The 27,559-nt window shown below is 35.1% G+C and overlaps 2 protein-coding genes and 1 non-coding gene across 3 annotated transcripts; all 3 read left to right on the top strand.

The window, feature by feature from the left end:
* Positions 1-27,555, top strand: LOC127808244 (L-type lectin-domain containing receptor kinase VII.1-like). The gene is made up of 2 exons (XM_052346695.1): positions 1-2,454; positions 27,452-27,555. Exon 1 carries the CDS (start codon positions 136-138, stop codon positions 2,233-2,235), a length of 2,100 nt encoding a protein of 699 aa, XP_052202655.1. The 5' UTR covers positions 1-135; the 3' UTR covers positions 2,236-2,454; positions 27,452-27,555.
* TRNAF-GAA (transfer RNA phenylalanine (anticodon GAA)) lies at positions 2,893-2,965 on the top strand. Its single transcript has one exon. It is a non-coding gene; the product is annotated as a tRNA-Phe (tRNA).
* On the top strand, positions 25,005-27,425 carry LOC127808242 (L-type lectin-domain containing receptor kinase VII.1-like). Its single transcript, XM_052346694.1, has one exon. It carries the CDS (start codon positions 25,132-25,134, stop codon positions 27,229-27,231), a length of 2,100 nt encoding a protein of 699 aa, XP_052202654.1. The 5' UTR covers positions 25,005-25,131; the 3' UTR covers positions 27,232-27,425.
* Positions 27,556-27,559: the final 4 nt, after the last annotated feature.

The following is a 27,559-nucleotide window of genomic DNA, read 5'->3' as shown; positions in this document are numbered from 1 at the left end:
CTAGAGAAACTTCAACCTCTTCAGGGAGATATAAAACCCACAGCCTTTTTGCCTGCCTTTCGACCGCCATTCTCTCTTCTCTTCCACCTCTTTTTCCTCCATGCCAAACACCTCTGATTCAGCTCTGCTGCGTCAATGGAGAATCACCCAAAACCACTACCTCATCCTCCTCTGCTTCTCTTGCTTTTGCCCATGTTTCTTTCTGTCAACACCGCTTCTGCAGCTGAGTTCCTCTTCAATGGCTTTGATGCTTCCAATATTTCAGTCTATGGTGTTGCCCGATTTGAATCCAGAATCCTAACTCTCACCGGGAACACAAACTTCTCAATCGGCAGAGCTCTGTATCACTCAAAGATCCCCACCAAGGATCCGAAATCGTCGCTGGTTCTTCCATTTTCAACCTCCTTCATCTTCTCCATGGCTCCATATAGAGACATCCTTCCTGGCCATGGGATTGTGTTCTTGTTTGTGCCTTACACAGGCATTCAATCAGCCAACTGGGCTCTGAACCTGGGCTTTCTCAACCGCACCAATGATGGGAATTCCAGCAACCACGTTTTTGGGGTAGAGTTCGATGTCTTTAAGAATCAAGAATTCAATGATATGAATGACAATCATGTGGGGATTGATCTTAACTCCTTGACTTCAGCTGAAGCCCATGATGCTGGCTACTACAGTGATGGTGGTGGTGGTGGTGACGATGATGATGAAAAGTCCTTCAAAGAGTTGAAGCTCAACAACGGGAAGAACTACCAAGTCTGGATTGATTATGCTGATTTTCACATCAATGTCACCATGACAGTGGCAGGTAAGCCAAGGCCTAGAAGGCCTTTACTCAGTGTTCCGCTTGATTTATCTCAAGTTTTTGAGGATGAGATGTATGTTGGCTTCACTGCCGCAACTGGAAGTTTGGTTGAAAGTCACAAGATATTAGGTTGGAGCTTTAGTAATTCCAATTTTTCACTGAGTGAAGCTTTGATTACTACTGGTTTGCCATCGTTTGAGCTGACTAAAAGCTCGATTTTTCGGTCGAAAGGGTTCATTGCAGGCATCACAGCAGGGCTTTTCCTTGTTCTTGTTGCTTGTTCTGTTGTTGCTTCGCTTTGGGTTAGGAGGAGAAGGATGAGGAGGGCTAGGGAGAGAGAGGAAATGGAAGAGTGGGAATTAGAGTTCTGGCCACATAGAATCACTTATCAAGAAATTGATGCTGCAACAACTGGGTTTTCTGATGAGAATGTGATTGGAATTGGGGGGAATGGGAGGGTTTACAAAGGGGTATTGGCTGGAGGAGCCGAGGTCGCGGTGAAGCGAATTTCTCACGGAAACGGTGAGGGGATGAGAGAGTTCGTGGCTGAAATCTCCAGCATTGGCAGGCTGAAGCACAGGAATTTGGTGGGCTTGAGAGGCTGGTGCAAGAAAGACAAAGGCAGCTTCATTTTGTTGTATGACTACATGGAAAATGGGAGCTTGGACAAGAGGGTTTTTGACTGTGATGAGAGCATGATGCTAAGCTATGAAGATAGAATAAGAATTTTGAAAGATGTGGCTATGGGGGTGTTGTATTTACATGAGGGATGGGAAGTCAAGGTCTTGCACAGGGACATTAAGGCCAGCAATGTCCTACTTGACAAGGAAATGAATGGGAGGCTGGGGGACTTTGGGCTCGCCCGGCTGGACAGCCACGGGCAAGTTCCTAGCACCACCCGGGTGGTGGGAACTGTCGGGTACTTGGCGCCAGAGGTGGTGAGGACAGGCCGGGCATCGACACAAACAGATGTGTTTGGCTTTGGGATACTGATCATAGAGGTGATGTGTGGGAAGAGGCCAATTGAGGAGGGGAAGACACCTTTGGTTGATTGGGTATGGGAGTTGATGGAAAGAGGGGAACTAGTCCTTGCCCTTGATGAAAGATTGAGAGCCAGAGGAGGGTTCAATGAGGAGGAACTCGAAAGAGTGCTACATTTAGGCTTGTTGTGCGCGCATCCAGAGTCGCGAAGCAGGCCAACGATGAGACAGGTAGTGAAGGTCTTGGAAGGAAAGAACGAGGCTGAGGAGGGGGAAAGTGAGGACATGGAAGCCTACTTGCTTGAGAAGGTGAAATCTAAGAAAATGTGGTCTAGATACCAACAGGGTCTTGGCAATGGTTCCGGCCACCCAACATTTGAGCAGATTAGGCAGTCACTCTCATCTTCCGTGTTCCTCTCTTGGTCTGATGCTATCGTGGAAGGCAGGTGATTGTTCGTAAACAAAGTGAAGGATGCATGATTTGGTTGACTCTTACCACTTTTGGATGCACGAATTTACCGGGTTTTTTGCACGAATGATCGATATGGAATCCGATCATTTTGGATAGATAAGTGGCAAACAACATTGATCCACGAAAAGTTTATAGTTCTATGTATGTTTTTGGCTTTGTTACTTTGTTTCATTCATTATATGTTCATTCTTGTTCAAGTGGATGGATTCATAAATGGGGGCTGATGTAAATACATATTACGCAGAATGTTTGAACTGAGAGAATGGGGTTCTGATTGCAATGAACACTGTGTAATTACTCAAATTTCATCTGCTTTTCTTTTTTATGTGAAAAAGCAAATTACTGGAGCTGTTTCGACACTTTTTATGATGGGAAATTTTGCCTTGTTCTTGTCCACAATATTGCCATTGACACTGAGCACTGTAGATTCCTTGGGAAACAAAACAAACCTTTAAAAGATTTGGTGTTTGGCGGGCAAGAAAATAACTTACTTTGGAAGCGAGGAAATCCATATCCTGGTTTCTATGTTGTCTTCTCAATTGGGCTTTAGATTCTGCATATTGGTTGGTCACTCCTCGTTAAGATTACTTTATAATTTAGGTTTATAAAATCGTCAGATAGAACATCAAGCCACTGCGGGGATAGCTCAGTTGGGAGAGCGTCAGACTGAAGATCTGAAGGTCGCGTGTTCGATCCACGCTCACCGCATTTTTGTCTCTTTTTTCAACTGTTGGGCCGTTGGCTATTTATGAATTTATTTATTTATTCTAAAAATAATGTAATGTATTTTTGGCACTAAAAAACTATGATGCTGGATAGGGACGAGGAAAATTTTGATTTTGTTCTCAGCTGATCGAAATTGTTGATTCGATTCAGTTTAAGTTAAATGATAATTTAGTTTTCAAGTTTGATAATTTTAATTATTTTAATTCAGTTTGATTTTTATATTAAAAAAATTAAAATAATTAAATTAATTGATTACTCGAGTAGAATTTTGATTATTTGATTAATATTATATGTTAATCGAGTACAATATAATAATTAGTGGCATAATTTCATGAATTAGTTTATTAATATTGTTCACTACTTAAGTAATAATAGTTTTAAAATTAGTTCATTTTCTCTTTCAAAGATTAATCAACTAATATTATTTATTAATCAAGTAATAATTAAATTATTTGTGTACAATTTCAAAGATAGTCAAGTGAAAAATAAAGGGTTTTTTTAACTCTTTTCTCTTTCAAAAAAAAAATTTAATTTTTTTAATCAAATAGTATTTAGAATTACTTGCATAACTTTACTATTTACTCGAGTTATTGAAAATTTTACTTGTCTAACTTTTTAGTTTTGTCAGTTATTTCGATTTTTTGGTTCGTTTAGTTTTTTGATTTTTTTAAATTTTTTTTTGCATGTTTAATTTTTTTAATTTTTGTATTTATTTGGTCAATTTAATTATGTTCTTTACATAATTTTGATTTATTCAATTTTAATATTTTGATTCGGTCAATTAGTTTTGATTTATTTTGATTTATCCAACCTAATGTCAATTTCATTTAATTTGTAATCAATCAATAATAAATTGATTGTTTATGATTTAATATTTGCAATTTGAGTCTCACTATTTGTATTTTATGTTATTTTAATTTGTAGTATATTTGATGCGTCTAAAAAACAAAAATTGAGACCCAAGACCTAATTCAGTGGACCTAATTGGATCAAGTCAAAATGATTACGATAAAGAAAAGATTGATAGATGGATGAATTGTGGCCGTCTTCTTTGCATCTTTCATCCTCAAGAAAAGGACGTGACATATGTTGTTTTACTTTTATATACTTAGTTTTGATGATAAAAAATAATATTTTATTTAATTCTTAAGTTATGAATCAAGATTGTGGTTTTCAATATAAATCAATTTCAATATCAAGTATTATTTTGTGAGAATGAAAACCAAATGAATTTTAAGTATCGAGAATTCAAAGTCATATTTTTCTAAGTCTTGAAGGTTAGAACACCTTATAAGGAGACATATATGAAAATATTTTAATTTTAGAAAACTAATTCCAGGTAATTCAATAGTTAACATTCATTAGTGATAAAATGATTTTTAACGATTTTTTCAAAGAATAGAAAGTGTATATCTTAGAGGTGGTAAAATCGCAAAATCCTAAGTTCCTACTAAAATCCAAATTCTACTTTTTTATTCTTATGGATTTTGATTTTTTAGATATTTTTATTAAATCCAAATGAGGGGTACTTTCTTATTTACATTTATGTATTAAAGTAAATGGAAGGTAAAATATAAATTAAACAAAATGTAAATATGTGGTGATGTTTTGTATTAATCAAGTGTGCTTCTACATGTTATCTGTTAAGTTTCCAGATTTTTCAAGAAGATAGTCGACTATGTTGTTTAGTGCTGTCGACTATGCATAAAGATAGTCGACTATGCTTGTTTAATCTGTCGACTATATTTCATTCTGTCGACTATGTTTGTATATGATATTCAAAATTTTCTTTGTAATTTTTGATCTGTCGACTATGAGAAGTTTTGGTTGAAAAATAGTTGACTATGCTTTCTCATCTGTCGATTATGCCTAGTTTTATTTGAAGAAATAGTCGACTAACCTATTTGATCTGTCGACTATGTGTTTCACAGAAACTTACAACGGCTAGTTTTTCAATCTCCAACGGCTAGTTTCTCATTCTCCAACGGTCACAAACGGCTTCATTTCTCTTCAATCTTGTGGGAAACTTATAAATACAAGTCATGGATGATCAAGAGCAGGCTAATGGACGGGAACGAATTGATTTGAGCTTACATTTTATATTCGTTTGTATTTACAGTGTTCTGTGCTTTCATTGTTATACTTTTCTCTCCAAGGTTTCGTTCTATTATTGTTAATACATTCATTTAAGCCTTGTTTAATCTTGAGAGACATTGTAACTAAGAGATTCATCTCTTAGATTCTCTCACATTTTATATTTCCTATGCTTCCTAGCTTGTGTAGCTAGAGGGCCCATTTTGAGTGGGAGGTTTTGTATTTCCTAGGTAGGTGCTAGAGGGCTTGCTTGTATAAGCAAGAGGTTGTAATTCATAATCTTGGACTAGAGGACCTACTTGGTTTAAGTAGGGGGTTTTAGTGGATTGTTTGCAAAATCCTTAGTGAGGAGCTAAGGTAGTGGATTAGGCTTGGGTTAAGCCAAACCACTATAAATCCTTGTGTTTCTTGTGCTTATGCTCTTTGATCTATTTATCTTTCCAAGCATTTCGTTTTTCCTCACTTGGTTCACATTTTTATTTTTTGTAAACTTTCATCTGTCACTTTTATATACTTCACATTTTATTTCATAAAACCTCAATTTGTATCAAAAGGTTTTTCAAGTTCAAATAAAATTTTAAAATAACCAATTCACCCCCTCTCTTAGTGTGTGCCATAACACCTCCGTTCTAACAACATAGACACATAACAAAATGAACCAAACATGCCAATCACCTTAATTTTTTAATCCATCTTTATCATCAAATATTTAATAATTCCAACTGAAAATTCTAGGTTAACACACACTGAATTTCTCTCTCGTTGAACTATTAGCTGTTTATTTTGTAACAAGCCACCTCTCGGAACCCCTACTGCGGATAGAGGATCCGTGAGAGAATCATTATTTAAATGATATCGAACAATAACATAAACTAAACTTCTCACACAACTCTTTTATAAACTATATTTTTTTTTACATCACATAACATTGCATAACTGTCTTTACATAATCATTCACAACTTGAGCCCACCTGAGCTTACATAACATACCTCCATCTCACAAATATAAAACATTACTCTAAACACAAGCACCATGACTCCCAGGATCTAGTTTCAGGAGAGTTCTGTACTTGCTACCATGATATGACAGTCTAGACCCAAACCCCGCTGAACGTACCTGCTATCACAAACGTTTCTCTTATTTGAAATGATGGAAAACAAACGTGAGTTACAAGACTCAACAAGCTCTAGAAAGAAAGGTTGTAGGATACAGACATGACTCTTCCCATAACATCCCATACAATTCATGCCAATACAACGTCATGTCATGTCATGCCATGCCTGATACCTACCTTATTTTCAAATGCATAAACATATAATAAATTTCACATAAACGATCATTGGGGCCCACATCAAACACACATTGGCACCCAAGTCCCACATACAAACCTGTTGGCAGCCTTCTATAGGCTACCATATCATCACTATTCCAAATATGCTCTCTCTTGTCATCTTATCGTCTCATCCTGCCGTTGTCGTGGGACTCTAACCTCCGATTTTGTTGTTTCCATGGGACTCTAACCCCCCGATTTTGTTGTTGCCGTGGGACTCTAACCCCCAGTCTTGCTGTTGTCGTGGGTCTCACCCTAGGGTCTTACCGTGGGCCACGCCGCCACCCATACTCATCACTTAAAATCGCGCATTCTCACAATGCAGTGCAACAATTAGAAAATGCAATGGCTTTTGCAGCATAAACGTGATGACAAGGTCCCCATAAACCAAGCATCAGGCTATGCTATGCCCACATAAGAATTCACACATGAGAAATGCCTCTAAATGCACCGACTCACCTAAAGAACCCATGTTAGCTCTTAGTCCAACCGGGTCATGCAGATACTCACACATCCCATCACACACAAAGCATGTCCCCAACTGAATTCAATCCAGTCCCTATACAGTACACACATCATAATATGCACACAATCAAGGCAGGAATCTGGCAGTACCAGCTCTTTTGGCCCGTCTGGCGCTTATCGTAACAGCCAATGACTGGCGTCCATACATCCAACCATCAATTGCCATGACCTACGGTCGACAGTCAGTGACTTATACCCCATACCCTTAGACACAGTTACAGATAACACTGAACTTAGTCACTTTAAGCTTATCATTTCACAAACTACAAACTTTCTCCATGAAAACATAAACTCCATTATATCATTCTTATGCTCATCTCTTCTCGTACATAGGAAACCATCTCCACATTCAATAATAAATTGTTGATATAACCCCATTAAACCATAATCAACTCTTCTAAGAATCTAACCCAACGGGTACAACATCATTCCTAAGGGAAGCGGAGCGATACAAAACTCCGTGACGGTCGAAATGATAGACACCAAGACATCATTGCTTAACTCATTCCATTAACAGTAAATCCATTAATAAAATATAAGTCATAGGGTAGTTACCACGCGGATTATTATTATTAACACGTGGAACCGAGTTACAGTGAGAGAGGGAATAAAATACGAAAAACTATGAAGACTTTCACGAGAATTAAAAAACATGAAGAGAGGGTTAGGAGTTTGCCTGAAATCGTCTGATTCCTGCCTCTTTTGTGCTCCCATTGCGAAATAAAATGTTTTGTTGCGTTTAATAGAATCAAGGCTTAAATTAATTAAATCTAACCACATAAAATTTATAATTTAATCATATAACACTTCTACTAATTTTTTACCCACGTACCTGATCACTTTCCACATCGAAATAATCCCAAACCCCTTTATTTTTCCTATATTTTTTCTTATTTATTTTCTTTTCTTTTCTTTTTCTTTCATTTCATTTCTTTTTCTTTTCTCTTCTTTCTTTCCTTCCTCCTCCTTTTTCTCCCCAGTGCCTTCTCCCCTCCCGCGCACCAACGACCACTTGCCACGGCCGAGCTCCACTAGCCGCCGCCACCTCTTGCCGGTAGCACCATCGACTGCCCTCGCTACCGACGCTGACACCCATAGTCGCACGTTGCTTCCAGCGTCGCCCCCCCGCGCTGCTGCTGCTTCGCTCGACTGCCATGGCCGAGCTTCACTCGGCCAACTTCCATGGCTGCTGCTGCATCACACCTTTCTCCCTCTTTCTATCTCTCTATCTCTCTCCCTTTCCCTTCCTCTCTCTCTCTCTCTCAGCTCACTGTTCTTTTGCAAGCTCTTATTCTCCCTCATATACTCTGCTCGAGCTTTCAAATTGAATAAACAAATTTTAAAATTAATTGGCCACTGTTACACATTTGGCCACCAAGTTTCTTACATACATATATATATATATATTTATATTAGTTCATTAATTTAAGTTAAGTTAATTTAATTTACACATTTGTTATTATTATTAGCATTATCCCTATTATTGTTATTATTATAACTGTTATTACTATTATCATTATTATCTCTTTTATTAACATTATTTTTACCATTATTATGATTCTATTATTATTGGTATTATTTGTACTATTATTTGGTTACTTTAATTCCTCAAATATTCAATACAGACCTCAAATACCGGAATTATAGTCTCCAAAATTTTGGGATGTTACATGTTTAGTGCAGAATAAAAGTTAATCGTGTGTGTTGTGGAAGGTGAGGGACTCATGATATATAAGAATAAGTGTTAACATACTCTTTGCGAGATTTTCTTTAAAGGGTCTTCGGGGGAGTTTTTTTGGATAAATTAATTCAAACCCAAGAGAAGTGCCCTCTCCTAGAAGGGTTTTTGGGGGATCCGATTGCCCTTCTAAAGACCCTTCAGGGACCAATCTTCTCGAAAGTTTAGATAGTCTTTTGAAAACCTAGCTAATCTCTCAAAAACTCTTCGAAAGCTAGCTTTCCTAAAGTCTTGGTCCTCTCGAAGTCTAACCTAATGACACTTGGATGCCTTCACTCAAAGGGGTCGTGCCACATGTCGTTGTGCATGTGTGCTGCATGTCCTAGCCTGTCACGTGTCTCAGTTATTCGAAGGGTACAAATACCTCCCAACCCTTCACCTTTCGAATTCTTCCAGTAAATGTGAAGACCTTCTTCTGACTCTTCCATGCACACCTTGTCCGAAAAGTCTCTACTCTTTTGAAGGCACCATCCACATCACACTACATTTTCAAAACCTCTTTCGCACCATGACTATATCTGACTTAGGCATCGAATGACCCACGCGAGAAAGATTCTCGCTTGCCTTTCTTACTATCTTCTGCCTTGTAGATAGGAATACCAAAAGACCTGAAATTCTCAAAGACCCCTTTAGAAGACCCTTATGCAACTTCCTCTAAAGACCCTTTCGCAACTTCAAATACCTAAGGACCCTTTCGGAGCCACCCTTCAAATAACTGTTTTGGAACAGATCTTGTTCTTCCGTTTGGCCCTTGCTAACTTCTTACTAAAGTTTTTGAAATAAATAAATTTCAACTATTATATGATAGCAATAATAATAATAAGGGTATATTATTATATATATATATATATATTTATTTTGTGGACATTTGGGGTCCCTATGGCCTATGGCCCTATCCATCACAACATGCATATGCCTAATTTTGTCAATTTTGAGTAATTAATCACACGTTAGGTGTTATTTTTGTTTGTTTTTTAATATCATGTCAGTTGTCATTTTGGCTTTCGTCCTTTTCAATCACTGGAGGTAGACATTTAGCCTTTCCATTTGAGTTTAATAATGTTACATGATATCTGTTTTGACCTCCGTTTCTCTAGAGAGAATGTTTTCTTAATGTTTAAGGTTTAGAAAAAGAGATATCACGTAACATTACTAAAGAGATATCATGTTTTCTTATAGCTGTGAACAGCAAGAAACTGATTTAATCATCAAAAGAATTAAAACACATGTATATAGAGTTATTTTTTCTTTACATCTTAATGTTTTAGTCTATTATAAGTCCATTGTTATGGATTATTAGTTTTTGACTCTTGTATTTTTTAAGTATGCCAAGTGCAGTTCCTTTGATCTATACACATTTATTTACAGATAAAAAAAATGAACCAGCTGCTGCTCGCACGCTTGCCCGCGTTTGCCTTCTGCCTTTCTGCTGTTGACCTGCCTTGCTGCGCGCCTTGTTGACTTTGCGCGGGTGAGGTGGCTGCTGCTTGGCTTGCTTGCTGCGTGGGCCTAGTTTGCCTCCTGCCGTGCACGGCTTGCTTGCGTGACGTTGGCTTGAGCCTGGCGAGTGGCTGCGTGAGGCTTGCGAGAGCCACCAGTTGCTGTCTGCTCTGTTCTTCACTTTATTCAGTTAACCCTTTTTGCTGCTTCCTCTGTTTTTTTTTTTTTTTTTATCGATAAATAAATGTATATATTGATCAAAAGAAGCCGATTAAATAATACACATTTAAACTCAAAATTAGATAAAAAAAATGTATAAAGAAAATAAACTCTTATCATCCTTCACATTTTAACATTTCAGTTTCTATTCATCAAAAAGTTATTTTTAACTTTCTTGTTTTCCTGGTAGGTACCAAACACTACCAGGAAAACAAGGAAAGTGTTTTTCAGGAAAATGCTTTTGGCTAAACACATGGAACTTAATATTATTTTTAAATGTAATATTGTTATAATAATTTACATTTATATTACTCTAAATATAAATTTCTATAGAATATAAAGGACAAGTGACAATGTGCTCTAAACTTGAGATAAATAATTATTATAGAATATAAAGGATAGATGATATATCTAGGTGGGTTTTCAGTTGCAACCAAATGAAAATTATAAAAACAACATTTCATAAAAGTTTTCAAAATTGTTGACAATTTCAAAAAGGGAAGTAAATAACTGAACAATATTTTTGCTTTTAAAGGTTTCAAAAATGAAAGCTAAAAGGATTATAAGAACCAAAGCCGAAGAAAACCAGCCGAAACGTTAGCGCATGTATGACCATATCCTTTTTCACAAGTAACACACCACATGGATAACTAGTTGACCATATTTAAATATATTGATTGGTTTGTTGCATTCTTTTAATAATTAAAAAATATAATATTTGTTTTCTAATGTATAAGACGTCAAAATTTTATATTTCAAATATTAAAATTAGAGTTATTATTTGTATCATATAGGATATACACATAAAAAAGAGAAAGTATCTTGACTCATAAAAGGTTATAATATAGTAGTCTTTCTTTATTATCAGAATTTAAATATCTCAAAAGTTCACGCATAAATTATGTCTAAACTATTGTTTAGGTGTAATAAATTCTTTTAATATACACTCAAAAAATAATATTTACAAATTCTTATGTGGGTGCATGCATGCATATATATATATATATATATATAGATAAACTTCATGTTTATCAAAGCTCCATATTGGTGTGACCATTCATGAAAGAGGGGATAGATTAGGACTTTGTGATATCAGAGACCAGATCTTTCTTGTTGAATGGAAGGGTACATTTTCCCACTTTGTTAGCAAGTGGGTAGGCTTACTAGATTTGCTAGAGCTGGTTTGTTATACTACAAAAGTTTGTTTTGGATAAATATAGTGAAAAATTAATTCAAAATATTATTTGAATATTCACATGAGATATTTTTACTGATATTTATATATTAATGTGTTATATATTTAAATATTGATAATTCTCAGACTTTAACTCAAAATCTCTATAATTACTTTAAAAAAGTCAAAAATATCTCTAATGTAAATTGTCAAGAAAAATAAAAGAAACGAATTCTTTCATAAATGTCTATTTAAAGATAAACGAACTCATATAAATGTTATGTCGCTTCAAATAGTTAAACATATTCCTTTTAAAGTAAATTAGTTAGACTTAGATTTTTATAACGAGTTGAGTTTTATTTGAAGAGATCTTTCAAATAATTTAATTAGTTTACTCTTTTATTCTTTGGTGGTTAACCGAAAGGAATATTGAGAAGTTTGGATTTGTCGTAGAAGACTTGAAGAACTTTTCTTCTCTTGTCTTGTGACTCTTCGGTGAATGAACAATGAATCTTTGAGAGTCTTGGAATGCTTAGAAATTAGCTTGAGAGCTTTGAATGTGCAATATGTGTAATGAATACTCAAAACATGAGTTTGGGGGTATTTATAAGTATTTTAACCACTAAAAAAATGATTAATATGAAATTTGAAATTAAAAAAATGTTTAACCGTTCTCGAACAATAAGAAAACATGTCTTACCTTTAATTTAAAATAAATTTACTTTTTGAATGAGAAATCAAGATTTGAAAATTCAATTATAAACTTTTGAGACATAAATGATTAAAACAAGAAAATATGTCTAAAAGCAATCTCTTTTAATTCAAAATAATTTTACTTTTTGCATGAGTAAGAGAAAACATGTTTAAAATCAATTCTCTTTAATTCAAAATAAATTTACTTTTTGCATAAGTAATAAAAATATTTATCAATAAATAAAAATTCAAACATAAACTTTTGAGACATAAATGATCAAAAGAAAGAAACATATTTAAAGACAATCCACCTTTAATTCAAAATAAATTTACTCTTTATACCCATTTTTAATTTAAAAATAAATTTATAAAAATATTTTTGTTAATTATCAAAATTTAATTAATATGAACAAGTTGGCTCAACATTCTCTCTCTTTTTTATGATGACAAAAAAATAATTTATGAGGTGATTAATGTGATAAAAAAAATTTTGAACTCCCCCTTAATTTTATACTATAAGCTCCCCCAAAATACTAATAGTATAAAAATGTTTTGGATATAACTTAATAGATAAAATAATTTTTAAGAGTTTTAAAGACCAAACTTGATTGTCAAATCTGATTGTCTTGATTACACCTGCTTGATGTCTCATGTCTCAGATATACTATATCCTCACATACACGAAAAAATATCATAATACATTTTTCTTCCCCATATAAAAATAATATACAATTCACACTCTCAGACATACAATTTTTTATCTCATAACATCTTATTCTTCTTTCCTTTTTTGTCATAATCAAAAAGATATTGTTAACGAAGAAAATAAAGATATATAAACAATATAGCTCATGAGAGAAATATATCGAGTATAATCCACAATATCGAGCATAATTCAAAATTACACAACATCAAAGAAAGTAATCATAGTATAATCGAGGGATATAGTAGCATTACAAAATTTACAAAGTAGTAATTTAAGGCACCCACTGTAATATCCCAAAATTTGAAAATAAATAATGATTATAAATATCGGTGTTTGAGGATATTGAGAATTTAAGAGGAAGTATTTATTTATGTGATTTTGAGAAAAATAGAGAATTAAGGGGTAATTAATTAAATTAGTTTATTTGAGATGATTAGTGAGAATTTGTGAATTTAAAGGGAGATATTATTTTATTGGTTTTAATTAAAATGGGAGTTTAAGGTATTTCGTGGGTGCAACGATGGAAGTATCATGTTTTTGAGTAAGGTAATCATTAAAATAATGGTTGCAACACATATAGCAAGTAGGCATATGGCTTAGCTGGTTGATAACGTGCATGTACACGTGGAGAGGCTGGATCGATTCCTGTAGGTGCGCGACTGATTTTGGAATAAGGCTGGAATTTTCCAGCAATGAGGCACCCCAAAACGGTGTCGTTTTGGACAGAAGGCGGTGGCCTCCAGCAGTCGCCACGTGGCCGCATTTTGTCTGCTTATTTTGGTCAATTTAAGGCCGTTTTTGTCCGATTTTATTCCAGCAAATGAAGCAGCAACAAAGGGGGGGGTTAAATTCCGCGAAGAAGAAGCTCGAACCAGCGCTGTAGATGGAGAAAAATGACAGAAATTGAGGCTTTAATCAAGTTTAATTGTGGTTTAATTAGCCAGATAAGTAAGCAAATATGTATTAATAATTTTGTATGGTTAGATTTTAATTATAAGTTTGATTTTGTTAATTTGGGTGTATTAATTTGATAATATATATAGTGTACTGTGTGCAAGGGGGTGAACTTATCGTGTGTATATTATTTGGATTGTGAGGGTTTGTGTTGCAGTGAGTGTGTCGTGTGTCAATTTTTATATATATATATATGTGTGTGAACACAATGTGTGAGTGTGAATGTTTCAGTGTAAGAGTGCAATGAAATTAGGATAAAAAGGAAAGGAAGGGAGAAAAAGAAGCTGGGTGCGCAGAGCAGGGACGCACAGAAGAAGAAGAAGAAGAAGAAGAAGAAGAAAAGGAGAAGAAAAAAAAGAAAGAGAAGAAAAGAAAAATAAGTGGCAAAAATAATAGAATCTTGGGAGTTTTCGGTAAAGGAAGTGATCAGGTACGTGGGTAAAAATTAATAGGAGCATGTTATGTTTAAATTATAAATTTTTCGTGATTAAAATTAATTAATTTGGGTCCCGATTGTGTTATTTGTTAGGAAATAATTTAATTTGCATCGGGAGCTCGAGTGAGGTCAGAATCAGCTGGTTTCAGGCAAGCTCCTCACCCTCTCCTCGTGTTCTTCAATTCCCGTGAAAGACCTCTCGATTTCCTATATTTTATCTTCTCCCTTACTCTAATTCGGCACCTCGCCTTATTTGTTGAGTTATTATTCAGTGTTTTAAGTTAAATTAAATTCGAGACATATAGAGTTTTATTTGTTGTGAGCTTACGGGGGTTTGTACCGCCCCCACTCCTTTCGGGAATGATGCTGAACCAGTTTGGGGACTAGCTTCCTAGACGTGAGGGTTTATTTACGATTTTATTGGGTTTACTTACAGTTTTTCTCAGATTTATTTATGGTTCAGTTAGAGCTATCGAGTAGTGGGGCAGGGGTCGGTTTTTGGTGACGTTGGGGTAGACTATGGTACGGCCCTGAAGTGGACCGTCGGGTGGACACCCCTAGTCACTGGCCGTTGACCGGTGCCGGGCACTGCTGACTAGCTCTGCCGGTATGTGATTTACTGCATGATTAGATACATTGTATTACTGTTCATGATTTGATATGCACATGGGTACGGGATGCATATTGGGATATCCATTTATTGAGTATGCTTGGACACGGACATTCCAGTTTGGTTAGGTTGCATCCAGCGCGAGCATATGCATGGCGTGTGGTTTACTATGTGGGCGGAGCATGGCCTGATGCCTGGATGTATGGGCGCCTTGTATCACGTTGATGCTCACTACGCCATTGCATTTCTATGTACATTGCATGAATACTGGTAGTATTTAGTTCTTGGACGGGAGTACCGTTCCGAGGGAGCCTATGGCTCAGTTGTCGGGAGTATCGACGGATACGGGTGACGGGAGTACCGGCCCGGGATCGCGCGCGCAGGTTTGTGGAGGTATTTGTTGCCTTTCAGGGCAGCGGCAGGTTGGTATGGGACTTGGATGCCGTGTGTCTTGTGTGGGCCCCAAGGACCGGTATGTGCTTTTATTATGCTCTACTATTGTATTGTAGCGTCTCATGACTTGTGTGTACCTGGGGGTTTATTTTGGGGAGAGTTTTTCTGGTTATGTTCAGCCTTTCTTTTCCTTATGCTTGCTGAGTTTCTCAACTCACTTTGCTTTCCATCATTCCAGGTAGTGCCAGCGTGGGTCCGAGCAAGGGAGTCAGCGTCTAGCAGCAAAGTCGGTATGGTGTACAGGTAGTCCCGTCAATCCCTGTCAACTCTGATGTCTGAGTAGGATTTAATCTATCATTTTGTACTGTGCCAGGTCTTTCCTCGAGTCTCGTGTATGTCGGCACAGGAGTTTGTGTTTATTTATTTATCTTGTGACCGCTGTGTTAGCGAGGTACCCGTAGTGCATGCATGTCTTGAGCTTTGCTTCCGCTGTTCTCATTTTTGTGTATGCATGTCGGGGTGGTTGATTAGTGGTTAATTTTGTAAAAATTTTGTTATAATTACAACCTTCTTTTGATATTAAAAATGGCTTAAATTAGATATTAATATATATTTTATGATTATATGCAAGTTTAAATCAAAAAATGAATGAAATGAAGTTCTAAAGTAAAATTTAAAAATAATAATAATAAGAATAATATATCAAATTATATATAATACATATACATCATTATATGCATGCATGTAATATATATATATAATATAATCTAATATATATGTGCCATGTATAATATATATAATATATATAATTTATTAATAACATTAAATTATTATTATTGTTTTTTTAGGAATGAAGAATTCAAGTCCATAAAGAATTCAAGGTCATGAAGAATTAAAGCCCATGAAGAATTCAAGCTCATGAAGAATTCAAGCCCATGAAGAATTAAAGTCCATAAAGAATTCAAGCTCATGAAGAATTAAAGTCTATGAAGAATTCAAGCCCATGAAGAATTAAAGTCCATAAAGAATTCAATCTCATGAAGAATTAAAACCCATGAAGCATTAAGGCCCAAGGATTATTTTTAATCCTAATGAAGATTAAAAAACCAATTTATAGAAATCTATTTTTATTTTTAATGTGAGTGCTTTATTAGGTGTGTTTTTTTAGCTAAAATCCATTTAATATTAGGTGTGTATTATAGCTAAAATCCATTTAACTTTAAGTGTGTGAGTGCTCATTAGATATAATTATGTCTAGTTGAATAATTGAAATTGTGTGGTTTGTATTGCATCTTGTGGCCTATAAATAGGTCACTTGATTGCATTTGTAAGTGTGATTATTATTCTTGAATCAAAGTTTAGTTGTTTCCTTAGAATTCTCTCTTTGAGAATTGCTTTCGTTCTTTCTTCTTTCTCTATTGTTTTCTCTTGTGATCTTACTTCTTTCTTTCTTCTTTTAAATTCTTATGTCATTTATTGTTACTTTATTATTCACTACCTAAATGGACGGTTAGTTTATGCCTTTAAATTTCTATAATTTTAATTCTTGTCATTTAATTGTTCATCGCCTAAATGGACGGTTAGTTTCTACTATTTTAATTCCCGTCATTTAAATTCTGTTATTCAAATTATGTCATTTAAATTCTTGTCAATTAATTTTCAAATGGAGATGAGTAGCTAAATCTAATCTTGGGTTAAGGCAAGGACAGTGTCCAACGCCAATGATTCCCAAAAAAAGCTGCGCTTTAAATGAGTAATATTAATTTAAATTTCAGTATGAGTGTGTCTTAATTATTAAGAAATCACTAGGTTTGGATTGGAGCGTAAGCCTAACTTAGAGCTTTCATGCCATGTATGAGAGTTACTAGAACTGGAAACGCTATCATACCCAAACTCGGATGATTAATTTAGTTGTTTTGTATATTAATTGTAATTGGATTTATGGTAGTTGCTTAAATTAGAATCCCGCATATCATGTATGGGGATTGCTTAAAGTAGAACTATCATCATCTCTAATTGCATTTAATAACAAACCCTCATATCTGAAATTAAATTAATGTTGCTAATCTTTTATGCTAAAATTTGGAAATCAACGGGTTGGTACTGAAATTGTCTTAACTCAAGCACTATCCAAATTCATATTTTTACGTTTAATGTTTATTTCAATTTCTGCCTTACTTTATTTTCTAGTATTTGTTGTCTAAAAAAAATCATAAAAAACCTTGTTGCCAATTTGTCCAAATGCGTGTGCGTGTGTGTGACATTCTTTTTCTTTTGCCATAAATAAATCTCTCAGTGGACGACCTGGATTCATCCAGAAAATATAAATTTAAATTTGGACTACAACTGCACTCGTACACTGATGAGTATAAACCTCTCACTAAAATAAAAAAAATATATAAAAGTTTTATTATGATTTATTTTTATTGTGTTTTAATTGCAGGGTGAGAGTGTAGTCAGTGGTCTTTGTCTCGTGTTTATTACTTTTCTCCTCCCGTAGGCGCTCCCGTTAGGGTAGTCCGGGTGGTTGGGGATATCCGGGCGGGGGTGCTTACACCCACGTTGATAGTTTTGGATTTCGCTGATGTTCAATGCTGATGATCGTTACCGAACACGACAGATCTAAGTTCATCTATATCACCTGGGAATAGCCATTGGCTGCTGCTAGTTTCGATTGAGTAAGGTTGCAAACTAGCTTCTTAGAAATAAGGAAACGACACATTTTCTTCTTGCATGACTGAGTTTTTAAAATTCCAAATAGGGTTTGGATCATTCACGAGGAAATATCCATTGTCATAATATGGGTTTGAATTGGTTTCTGGGTGAAACCAATTTTGAACATTGAGAGGGTTTGCATAATAATTTGTAAATAGTAATTCCTCTGTTGGGATGAGCCATAAGCTTAACCCTAATCAACCCTTATAAACTCAAATAAAAGCGACCAATCCCTCACACAAAAAGAACGGACAAAAACATACACAAGCATAAAACAAATAAGTAATATCAACACAAGAGATTTACCGTGGTTCACCCGTTAAAGAGGGCTACGTCCACGTTGAGCTCCGACAAAAGGGAGTTCACTGCACTATAGGGATAAAAATTTACAACCACCGATTACAAACCCCAAAAACAACTCTCTGATCTCACTGTACAAAATAATCCCTCAAAAATTTAACTTCACCCCATAACCACAATCTAAGGTTAGAGGCTTACAACTTAGAGAATAGAACAAAACAGAACATCGAAACAGAGAGAATGAAAACAAGAGAATGATCAGAACAAACCCTAGATGTAGCGGATAATCGGAGGTCGTCTCTTGCATCATCCCGAGGAGACTGTAACTGATATAAAGGAGACTCAAGTAGTGGAGATCGAGTCGTATAAAGGAGAGAGCGGAGCATCGACGATCGGGAGAGAGAGGCAGGCTAAAAGACAAAGATCAGCACGCCAAATGAAACGGCAAGGGGGTTGCTGTTTTGGCCATCCACCCAGGGCCCAAAACGCTGCCGTTTTGGGCAGCCATAGGGGTTGCCAAAATGACCCTCCTGCCCCTGCCAAAAATGATGCCGAATTTGAAGCTTCACTTACAACAATCTCCACCTTGAAGCTTCAATCATTAAAGGGACAATCCACTAACAGTGCAGCAAGCTATAACCTATGCCATCATCACTCAGGATGTTTGGTCTTTCAACCAACTGTGACATGCAGCAAGTCCAAACAGTGTTTGAACTTGGCTGCAGTCACAATTTTTGTCCCCATATCAGCTGGGTTGTTTTCTGTTGGGACCTTTTGAATAAGTACATTTTCTTTGGCTACTTAGTCCCTTACAAAATAAAATTTTACATCTACATGTTTGATTCTCTCATGATATACAGGGTTCTTACATAAATGTATGGCACTCTGACTATCAGAAAATACTACAACCTTACCTTGCAACATATGAATATCTTTTAACAAACCTTGGAGTCAAATGGCTTCTTTGAAGGCATCAGTGACAGCCACATATTTTGCCTCAGTAGAAGACAGTGCAACCAAAGGTTGCAATTGAGACTTCCAACTGATGCAATTCCCTTCTAGGGTAAAGAAGAAAGAAGTTGTAGATTTTCGAGAATCCCTATCACCAGCAAAGTCAGAGTCCACATATCCAACAAGATTAAAAACATCACAATTCCTTTTATAAATTAACCCAATATCAGCAGAACCATTAATGTACCTTAAGACATACTTTAAAGCTTCTCAATAAATTTTACCAGGGTTAGACATGAATCTACTAAGTAGAGAAATTGAAAAAGCTAAATTAGGCCTGGTACTAATCATTGAGTACATTATGGTTCCAATGACATTAGTATATGGGATTTTTTCCATTTTCAGCATTTCAGAATCAGATATTGGACACTATTTTTTAGATAAAATGAAATGACCAACCAAGGGAACATTTACTGGTTTACAACCAGACATGCCAAACTTTTGAACAGATTTCAACAAATAATCATGTTGATGAATTTTCAGACAAGAATTACTCCTATCCCTTTCAATAATCATTCCTAGAATTTTTCTAGCAGGTCTAAAGTCTTTCATATCAAAGTTGGTGTTTAACAATGATTTTAACTCACAAATTTTAGACTTAGACTTGCTAATTAATAAGATGTCATCAACATACAACAGCAAGTAAACAGGAGTATCAGATAATATGAAGTAGAAGCAATTATCATATTCACTTCTATTGAAACCAATCCCAGTTGCAAAATTGTCAATTTTTTTGTACCATTGACGTGGAGATTGTTTTAACCCATACAAGGACTTTTTTAACAAACACACATGATCAGGATGTAAGCCACAAGATATAACAAAAATAAATATAATAAGACACAACAAAATTTATAGTGGTTCGGTGTTTCCATACACACCTAATTCACTACTCTAAGGTCTAACCACCATTTGGGTTTCACTAAATCAAAATCACTAAGGTTTTCACACTAGCTCACATTGAAAATTAGATATACACCTAGATTACAATGAATTCTAGGCAACCACTACATCAAGGTTTTCTTCCTAGCTTACCTTGAAAATTAGATTCACCTAGATTTTAACGGATCTAGGACACCTATACTATCCACAATAGTAATTTAAATATTACAAATAATTTATCCACACTTGGACACAAATAAGCAATTAAGAACAAATTATACAAGACAATAATATTTAAATAAATAAATAAATTTGTAACCTCAAATTGAAAAATTCGAATTTGTCGTAGAAGACTTGAAGAACTTTTCTTCTCTTGTTTTGTGACTCTTCGATGGATGAACAATGAATCTTTGCGAGTCTTGGAATGCTTAGAAATTAGCTTAAAAACTTTTGAGAGCTTTGGATGTACAATATGTGCAATAGATATTCAAAACATGAGTTTGGAGGTATTTATAAGCATTTTAACCACTAAAGAAAGGGTTAATATGAAATTTGAAATTCAAAAAATGTTTAAAGTTTCTCAAACAATAAGAAAATACGTCTCATCTTTAATTTAAAATAAATTTACTTTTTACATGAGAAATCAAGATTTAAAAATTTAATTATAAACTTTTGAGACATAAATGATTAAAATAAAAAAATATGTCTAAAAACAATCTCCTTTAATTCAAAATAATTTTACTTTTTATATGAGTAAGAGAAAACATGTTTAAAACCAATTTTCTTTAATTCAAAATAAATTTATTTTTTGTATGAGAAAGAGAAAACATGTCTAAAAGTAATTCTTTTTAAATTAAAAATAAATATATTTTTTACATAAGTAATAAAAATATTTATCAATAAATGAAAATTCAAACATAAACTTTTGAGACATAAATGATCAAAAGAAGGAAACATGTTTAAAGACAATTCACCTTTAATTCAAAATAAATTTACTCTTTATACCTACTTTTAATTCAAAATAAATTTATAAAAATATTTTTGTTAATCATCAAAACTTAATTAATATGAGCAAGTTGGCTCAACACAACCCATTTAAACTTTTTTGTTATAAGTCGTTCATGATTTTTTTAGGTTGACCTATTATTAACTCAAACCCAATAAATTCTTATCAAATCGATCAAATAACAATTCAAACCTAAACTTTAAATCCAAACTTGTTAAAAGTTGATTCAAACTTATTAATTTCATGTTGAGTTCGGGTTGGATCACCAAGTCAGATAATCTATTGATAACTCTACTCCACAATAATAATTTTATTTCTTATAAAAATATTTTATTTATAAAAATTTAAAAATAAAAATAAAACACTAGAAAAATTATAATCAAAGAAGCGCTTACAAAATACTTTTATAAAAATTATTTTTGTAAAGTACTAAAATTTACATGTTTTTTTTTATTAAATAATTGTGAGCTATGTATTCTATATATTGTGTGACTTTAATTGGAAATTATTTTTTACATTTAAAAAGAAAAAATTACAATAAACTCAAACTTGTTAATAGGTTGACCTATTATCAACTCAAACCTAATAAACTTTTATCAAATCAACTCAATAAGAATGCAAATCTAAACTCTAAATCCAAATTTGTTAAGAGTTGATTCAAACCTATTAATTTCACGTTGAATTCGGGTTGGATCACCACGTCTACTCCACAACAATAATTTTATTTTTATAAAAATTTAAAAATAAAACACTAGAAAAATTATAATCAAAAAAGCCATTACAAAATACTTTTATAAAAATTATTTTTGTAAAATACTAAAATTTACATTAATGTTTTTGTTTATCAAATAATTGTGGGGTGTGTATCCTATATATTGTGACTTTAATTGAAAATTATTTTTTTACATTTAAAAGAAAAAATTACACTGACACCCCTAAATTTAGATTTAATTATAAAGATGTATTTTTATTTTAAAATATGAAATACTCCATCATTTATAAAAATTATAAATGATGGAGTATTTCACTCTCTTTATTTTAGATTTTAAAATGCTATCTTTAGACACAAAACTTGAAAGGTTATGAACTTAAAGCCAAGCTTGCAAACTACATGTAAAAGAGAGTTTCAAGAACGTCATGTTTGAACGGTGAGATTAAGTTGGTTTGAACGTCAACTCATTTGTCAATTAATGATGCTTTATTTATTTATTTATTTTATTGATTATTATTATGTGGGACAAAAGTCCAGTGGTGGGACCCAATTTGGAAAATTTTGCTCTGACTTGACTTTGCTCTCTGTGTATTTAATGTTGGATGAAGAAGAAACTCAATTCACCATCGTTAACATCAATTCATGGTTAAAGCCTTTCCATTTGGTGAGCATTTGCTATGAAATTTAATATTTGATTGATCATCATGTTATTTGAGAGTTACTTTTAGTATTGTTTAATATTAGGTGTTACTAATCAATCATCAAATTACTAGTAAAAGTGCTTTTACTATAATTAATTAGATCAACTCAATAAAAGGATTAAAGTTGATTGACAAAAGGGATTTCATTCTACATATTACTACTTTAGTGTCATAGTAACGTGCACGGATTCTCCTACTCTCCTATAAATAATCACCTCTTTGGTTTTCTAATTAAGTTTGATTTAATTAATCCAAGTTTAGGATAGCATTCAAAAAGGTTACCTTAGGGTTATAAATTACTATTTGAGGTGTCATATTCAAAAGTTCACTAAAATATCAAAAAAGTTAAAAAAAATACTTTTTAGGCTAAAAATAGTAATTGAAATAGTCTCCAGAAACATCGAAAAAATTGAGATATTATAACAAGTTTTGAGAAACTATAATGTCTTGAATCTTGTCGCATAATTTTTTTCTTTTTTGGGGATTCTAAATTAAAGGTAAATAAGATAACTCTAACATTCAAAAATTATACAAAAAGGGTAGATATCATTCATAAGAATGATAATTCTAATAAATTTTAAAATACCAAATATACTTATCACAAAATTTTATATTTTTTTATAAATAGATGAGCCTTCGTTCTAAGAAGGAAACGCCACTTATACTAATTTTAATATTACATTCAAGTTTTTAGTAAAATTTAATATTTAACTTAAATATCTAAGTATTTGTGCAAAAATTGTCTTAAGGTATCTGATTGTTCTCTTTCTTGTAGAGTATAAATGACTTGACGATAACGTTCTTAGTAAATAAATTCATTATTGTGTTCGAGCGACGATACTATTATTATCCATTTTTATTTGAATTTGATGTAGCTATAATTTAATCTTATTTATTTTGGTAACTTCTAACAAATTATTTTCTTAATATTTCTTGATCTCGAAGGAGACTTGACTTCTAAAACCAACAGAACCATCTTTCGTAACTTGAGGACTTTTTTGGTACATTTTCTGATATTACTTTTTTGACCCTAGAGTTTGTTGAATTTTAATATTACAAATTGAAAAAAAAAAATGTTTTTGAAACCCCTCGTTGGGACAAAAAAATAAGCATTATCAACACCTGAATCTTAAATCTATGACAATTTTTTCCTAATCTTGGTCATAATTTATAACATTATTTTGTCTAATTGTTTAATTAAGAAACTCCTAGACATTTATTCATCGCATTTCTTTAAGGGCAAGTTACCCTTCGATTAGTGACACATATCATATAATATCAAGAGGGTGGTTAAAGAAATTCCATATGCAACTTCATAAAATTAGCCATTGTTGACTCTACCCCACATGGATGAGAATGATATTTAATATTTATTATAGGGGTTGTCTTGTAACCAACCCAATAAGGAATGGCTGCTTTGGTTTGGTGTGTGTGGGGCACATTAAAGACATTGTTTTGAACCTTTAACGAACAAGAATTGCATATGCCCTTCAACCAAATTGGGTATTTTAACCCCATCTTAGCCAATCAAGCTGCCTAAATCTATGGTCCTTTAGCATCACCATGGCTACCCACTCCCATACTCCTCCTTTTAAATGATAGTACCATGGCTTTTTCTCTTCATCGTCTCTCAGGTTCCTATACTTACACATGAGACCCATAATGACTTTCTGGTCCATCGTCCTTACTTAACTCACCTAATATCAATTGATTTTAAGTGGGGATCAAGTTTCATATTCCAAGTACAATTGTACAATTACTCTTAAACCGGGATAATGGGTCAGAGACAAAGGTGTGAACCGTCTGACGAGCTCCCATGGCTGTTGGATCAGCTCATGTGCGTTGACCGTTGAGTTTATGTAGTCCGTACAGAAGCGGCCATTTTTCCTTGGCAGCATAGTCAAAAGACGAGAAAACGTAGCTAACTGTTCACTCACCAAATCCCAGAATCGTCTTCGAAGGGCCGGCAGCCGCCGCCGCCTCCTCCTCCACTTGCCAATTATCTCATTATCCTTTACCTCTGTGTCTTATCTTTTCACATTGAGGCAGCCCTGTCCATTGACTCTTCAAATCAATGTACTTACAACTTTGCCTCTGGCATCTTGTAAAATAACATGAATGCCATTCTAGTGCCGTTATCTTTACTTGTGATAATTTACAATTATGCGTTACAAATAAATAAACAGGAATTTATGTCTGGTCGGAAATCATTATGACGTCTTATAATTCGGCTAAGCATAAAGTTGGTTTCTTTATTTATTTATTTTCCATTATTATGCTTGTATGGTCTTTGGACTTTTTGGCAGCCCTGTAATTTATGTGAACTCCAAGCCCAAGGGCAGAAACAGGAGGCAACCGACCTTCCCAGTTGGACTAGAGAAACTTCAACCTCTTCAGGGAGATATAAAAACCACAGCCTTTTTGCCTGCCTTTCGACCGCCATTCTCTCTTCTCATCCACCTCTTTTTCCTCCATGCCAAACACCTCTGATTCAGCTCTGCTGCGTCAATGGAGAATCACCCAAAACCACTACCTCATCCTCCTCTGCTTCTCTTGCTTTTGCCCATGTTTCTTTCTGTCAACACCGCTTCTGCAGCTGAGTTCCTCTTCAATGGCTTTGATGCTTCCAATATTTCAGTCTATGGTGTTGCCCGATTTGAATCCAGAATCCTAACTCTCACCGGGAACACAAACTTCTCAATCGGCAGAGCTCTGTACCAGTCAAAGATCCCCACCAAGGATCCAGAATCGTCGCTGGTTCTTCCATTTTCAACCTCCTTCATCTTCTCCATGGCTCCATATAGAGACATCCTTCCTGGCCATGGGATTGTGTTCTTGTTTGTGCCTTACACAGGCATTCAATCAGCTAACTCGGCGCAGAACCTGGGCTTTCTCAACCGCACCAATGATGGGAATTCCAGCAACCATGTTTTTGGGGTAGAGTTCGATGTCTTTAAGAATCAAGAATTCAATGATATGAATGCCAATCATGTGGGGATTGATCTTAACTCCTTGACTTCAGCTGAAGCCCATGATGCTGGCTACTACAGTGATGGTGGTGGTGGTGGTGACGATGATGATGAAAAGTCCTTCAAAGAGTTGAAGCTCAACAACGGGAAGAACTACCAAGTCTGGATTGATTATGCTGATTTTCACATCAATGTCACCATGACAGTGGCAGGTAAGCCAAGGCCTAGAAGGCCTTTACTCAGTGTTCCGCTTGATTTATCTCAAGTTTTTGAGGATGAGATGTATGTTGGCTTCACTGCTGCAACTGGAAGTTTGGTTGAAAGTCACAAGATATTAGGTTGGAGCTTTAGTAATTCCAATTTTTCACTGAGTGAAGCTTTGATTACTACTGGTTTGCCATCGTTTGAGCTGACTAAAAGCTCGATTTTTCGGTCGAAAGGGTTCATTGCAGGCATCACAGCAGGGCTTTTCCTTGTTCTTGTTGCTTGTTCTGTTGTTGCTTCGCTTTGGGTTAGGAGGAGAAGGATGAGGAGGGCTAGGGAGAGAGAGGAAATGGAAGAGTGGGAATTAGAGTTCTGGCCACATAGAATCACTTATCAAGAAATTGATGCTGCAACAACTGGGTTTTCTGATGAGAATGTGATTGGAATTGGGGGGAATGGGAGGGTTTACAAAGGGGTATTGGCTGGAGGAGCCGAGGTCGCGGTGAAGCGAATTTCTCACGAAAACGGTGAGGGGATGAGAGAGTTCGTGGCTGAAATCTCCAGCATTGGCAGGCTGAAGCACAGGAATTTGGTGGGCTTGAGAGGCTGGTGCAAGAAAGACAAAGGCAGCTTCATTTTGTTGTATGACTACATGGAAAATGGGAGCTTGGACAAGAGGGTTTTTGACTGTGATGAGAGCATGATGCTAAGCTATGAAGATAGAATAAGAATTTTGAAAGATGTGGCTATGGGGGTGTTGTATTTACATGAGGGATGGGAAGTCAAGGTCTTGCACAGGGACATTAAGGCCAGCAATGTCCTACTTGACAAGGAAATGAATGGGAGGCTGGGGGACTTTGGGCTCGCCCGGCTGGACAGCCACGGGCAAGTTCCTAGCACCACCCGGGTGGTGGGAACTGTCGGGTACTTGGCGCCAGAGGTGGTGAGGACAGGCCGGGCATCGACACAAACAGATGTGTTTGGCTTTGGGGTACTGATCTTAGAGGTGATGTGTGGGAAGAGGCCAATTGAGGAGGGGAAGACACCTTTGGTTGATTGGGTATGGGAGTTGATGGAAAGAGGGGAACTAGTCCTTGCCCTTGATGAAAGATTGAGAGCCAGAGGAGGGTTCAATGAAGAGGAACTCGAAAGAGTGCTACATTTAGGCTTGTTGTGCGCGCATCCAGAGTCGCGAAGCAGGCCAACGATGAGACAGGTAGTGAAGGTCTTGGAAGGAAAGAACGAGGTTGAAGAGGGGGAAAGTGAGGACATGGAAGCCTACTTGCTTGAGAAGGTGAAATCTAAGAAAATGTGGTCTAGATACCAACAGGGTCTTGGCAATGGTTCCGGCCACCCAACATTTGAGCAGATTAGGCAGTCACTCTCGTCTTCCATGTCCCTCTCTTGGTCTGATGCTATCGTGGAAGGCAGGTGATTGTTCGTAAACAAAGTGAAGGATGCATGATTTGGTTGACTCTTACCACTTTTGGATGCACGAATTTACCGGGTTTTTTGCACGAATGATCAGATATGGAATCCGATCATTTTGGTTAGATAAGTGGCAAACAACATTGATCCACGAACAGTTTATAGTTCTATGTATGTTTTTGGCTTTGTTACTTTGTTTCATTCATTATATGTTCATTCTTGTTCAGGTGGATGGATTCATAAATGGAGGCTGATGTAAATACATATTACGCAGAATGTTTGAACTGAGAAAATGGGGTTCTGATTGCAATGAACACTGTAATTACTCAAATTTC

The sequence above is a fragment of the Diospyros lotus genome, chromosome 8 (genome assembly GCF_014633365.1).
Source record: "Diospyros lotus cultivar Yz01 chromosome 8, ASM1463336v1, whole genome shotgun sequence".
In the NCBI taxonomy this organism is placed as follows: domain Eukaryota; kingdom Viridiplantae; phylum Streptophyta; class Magnoliopsida; order Ericales; family Ebenaceae; genus Diospyros; species Diospyros lotus.
The sequence above is the reverse complement of the archived record's forward strand: the minus strand, read 5'-3'. Positions and strand labels throughout refer to the sequence as shown.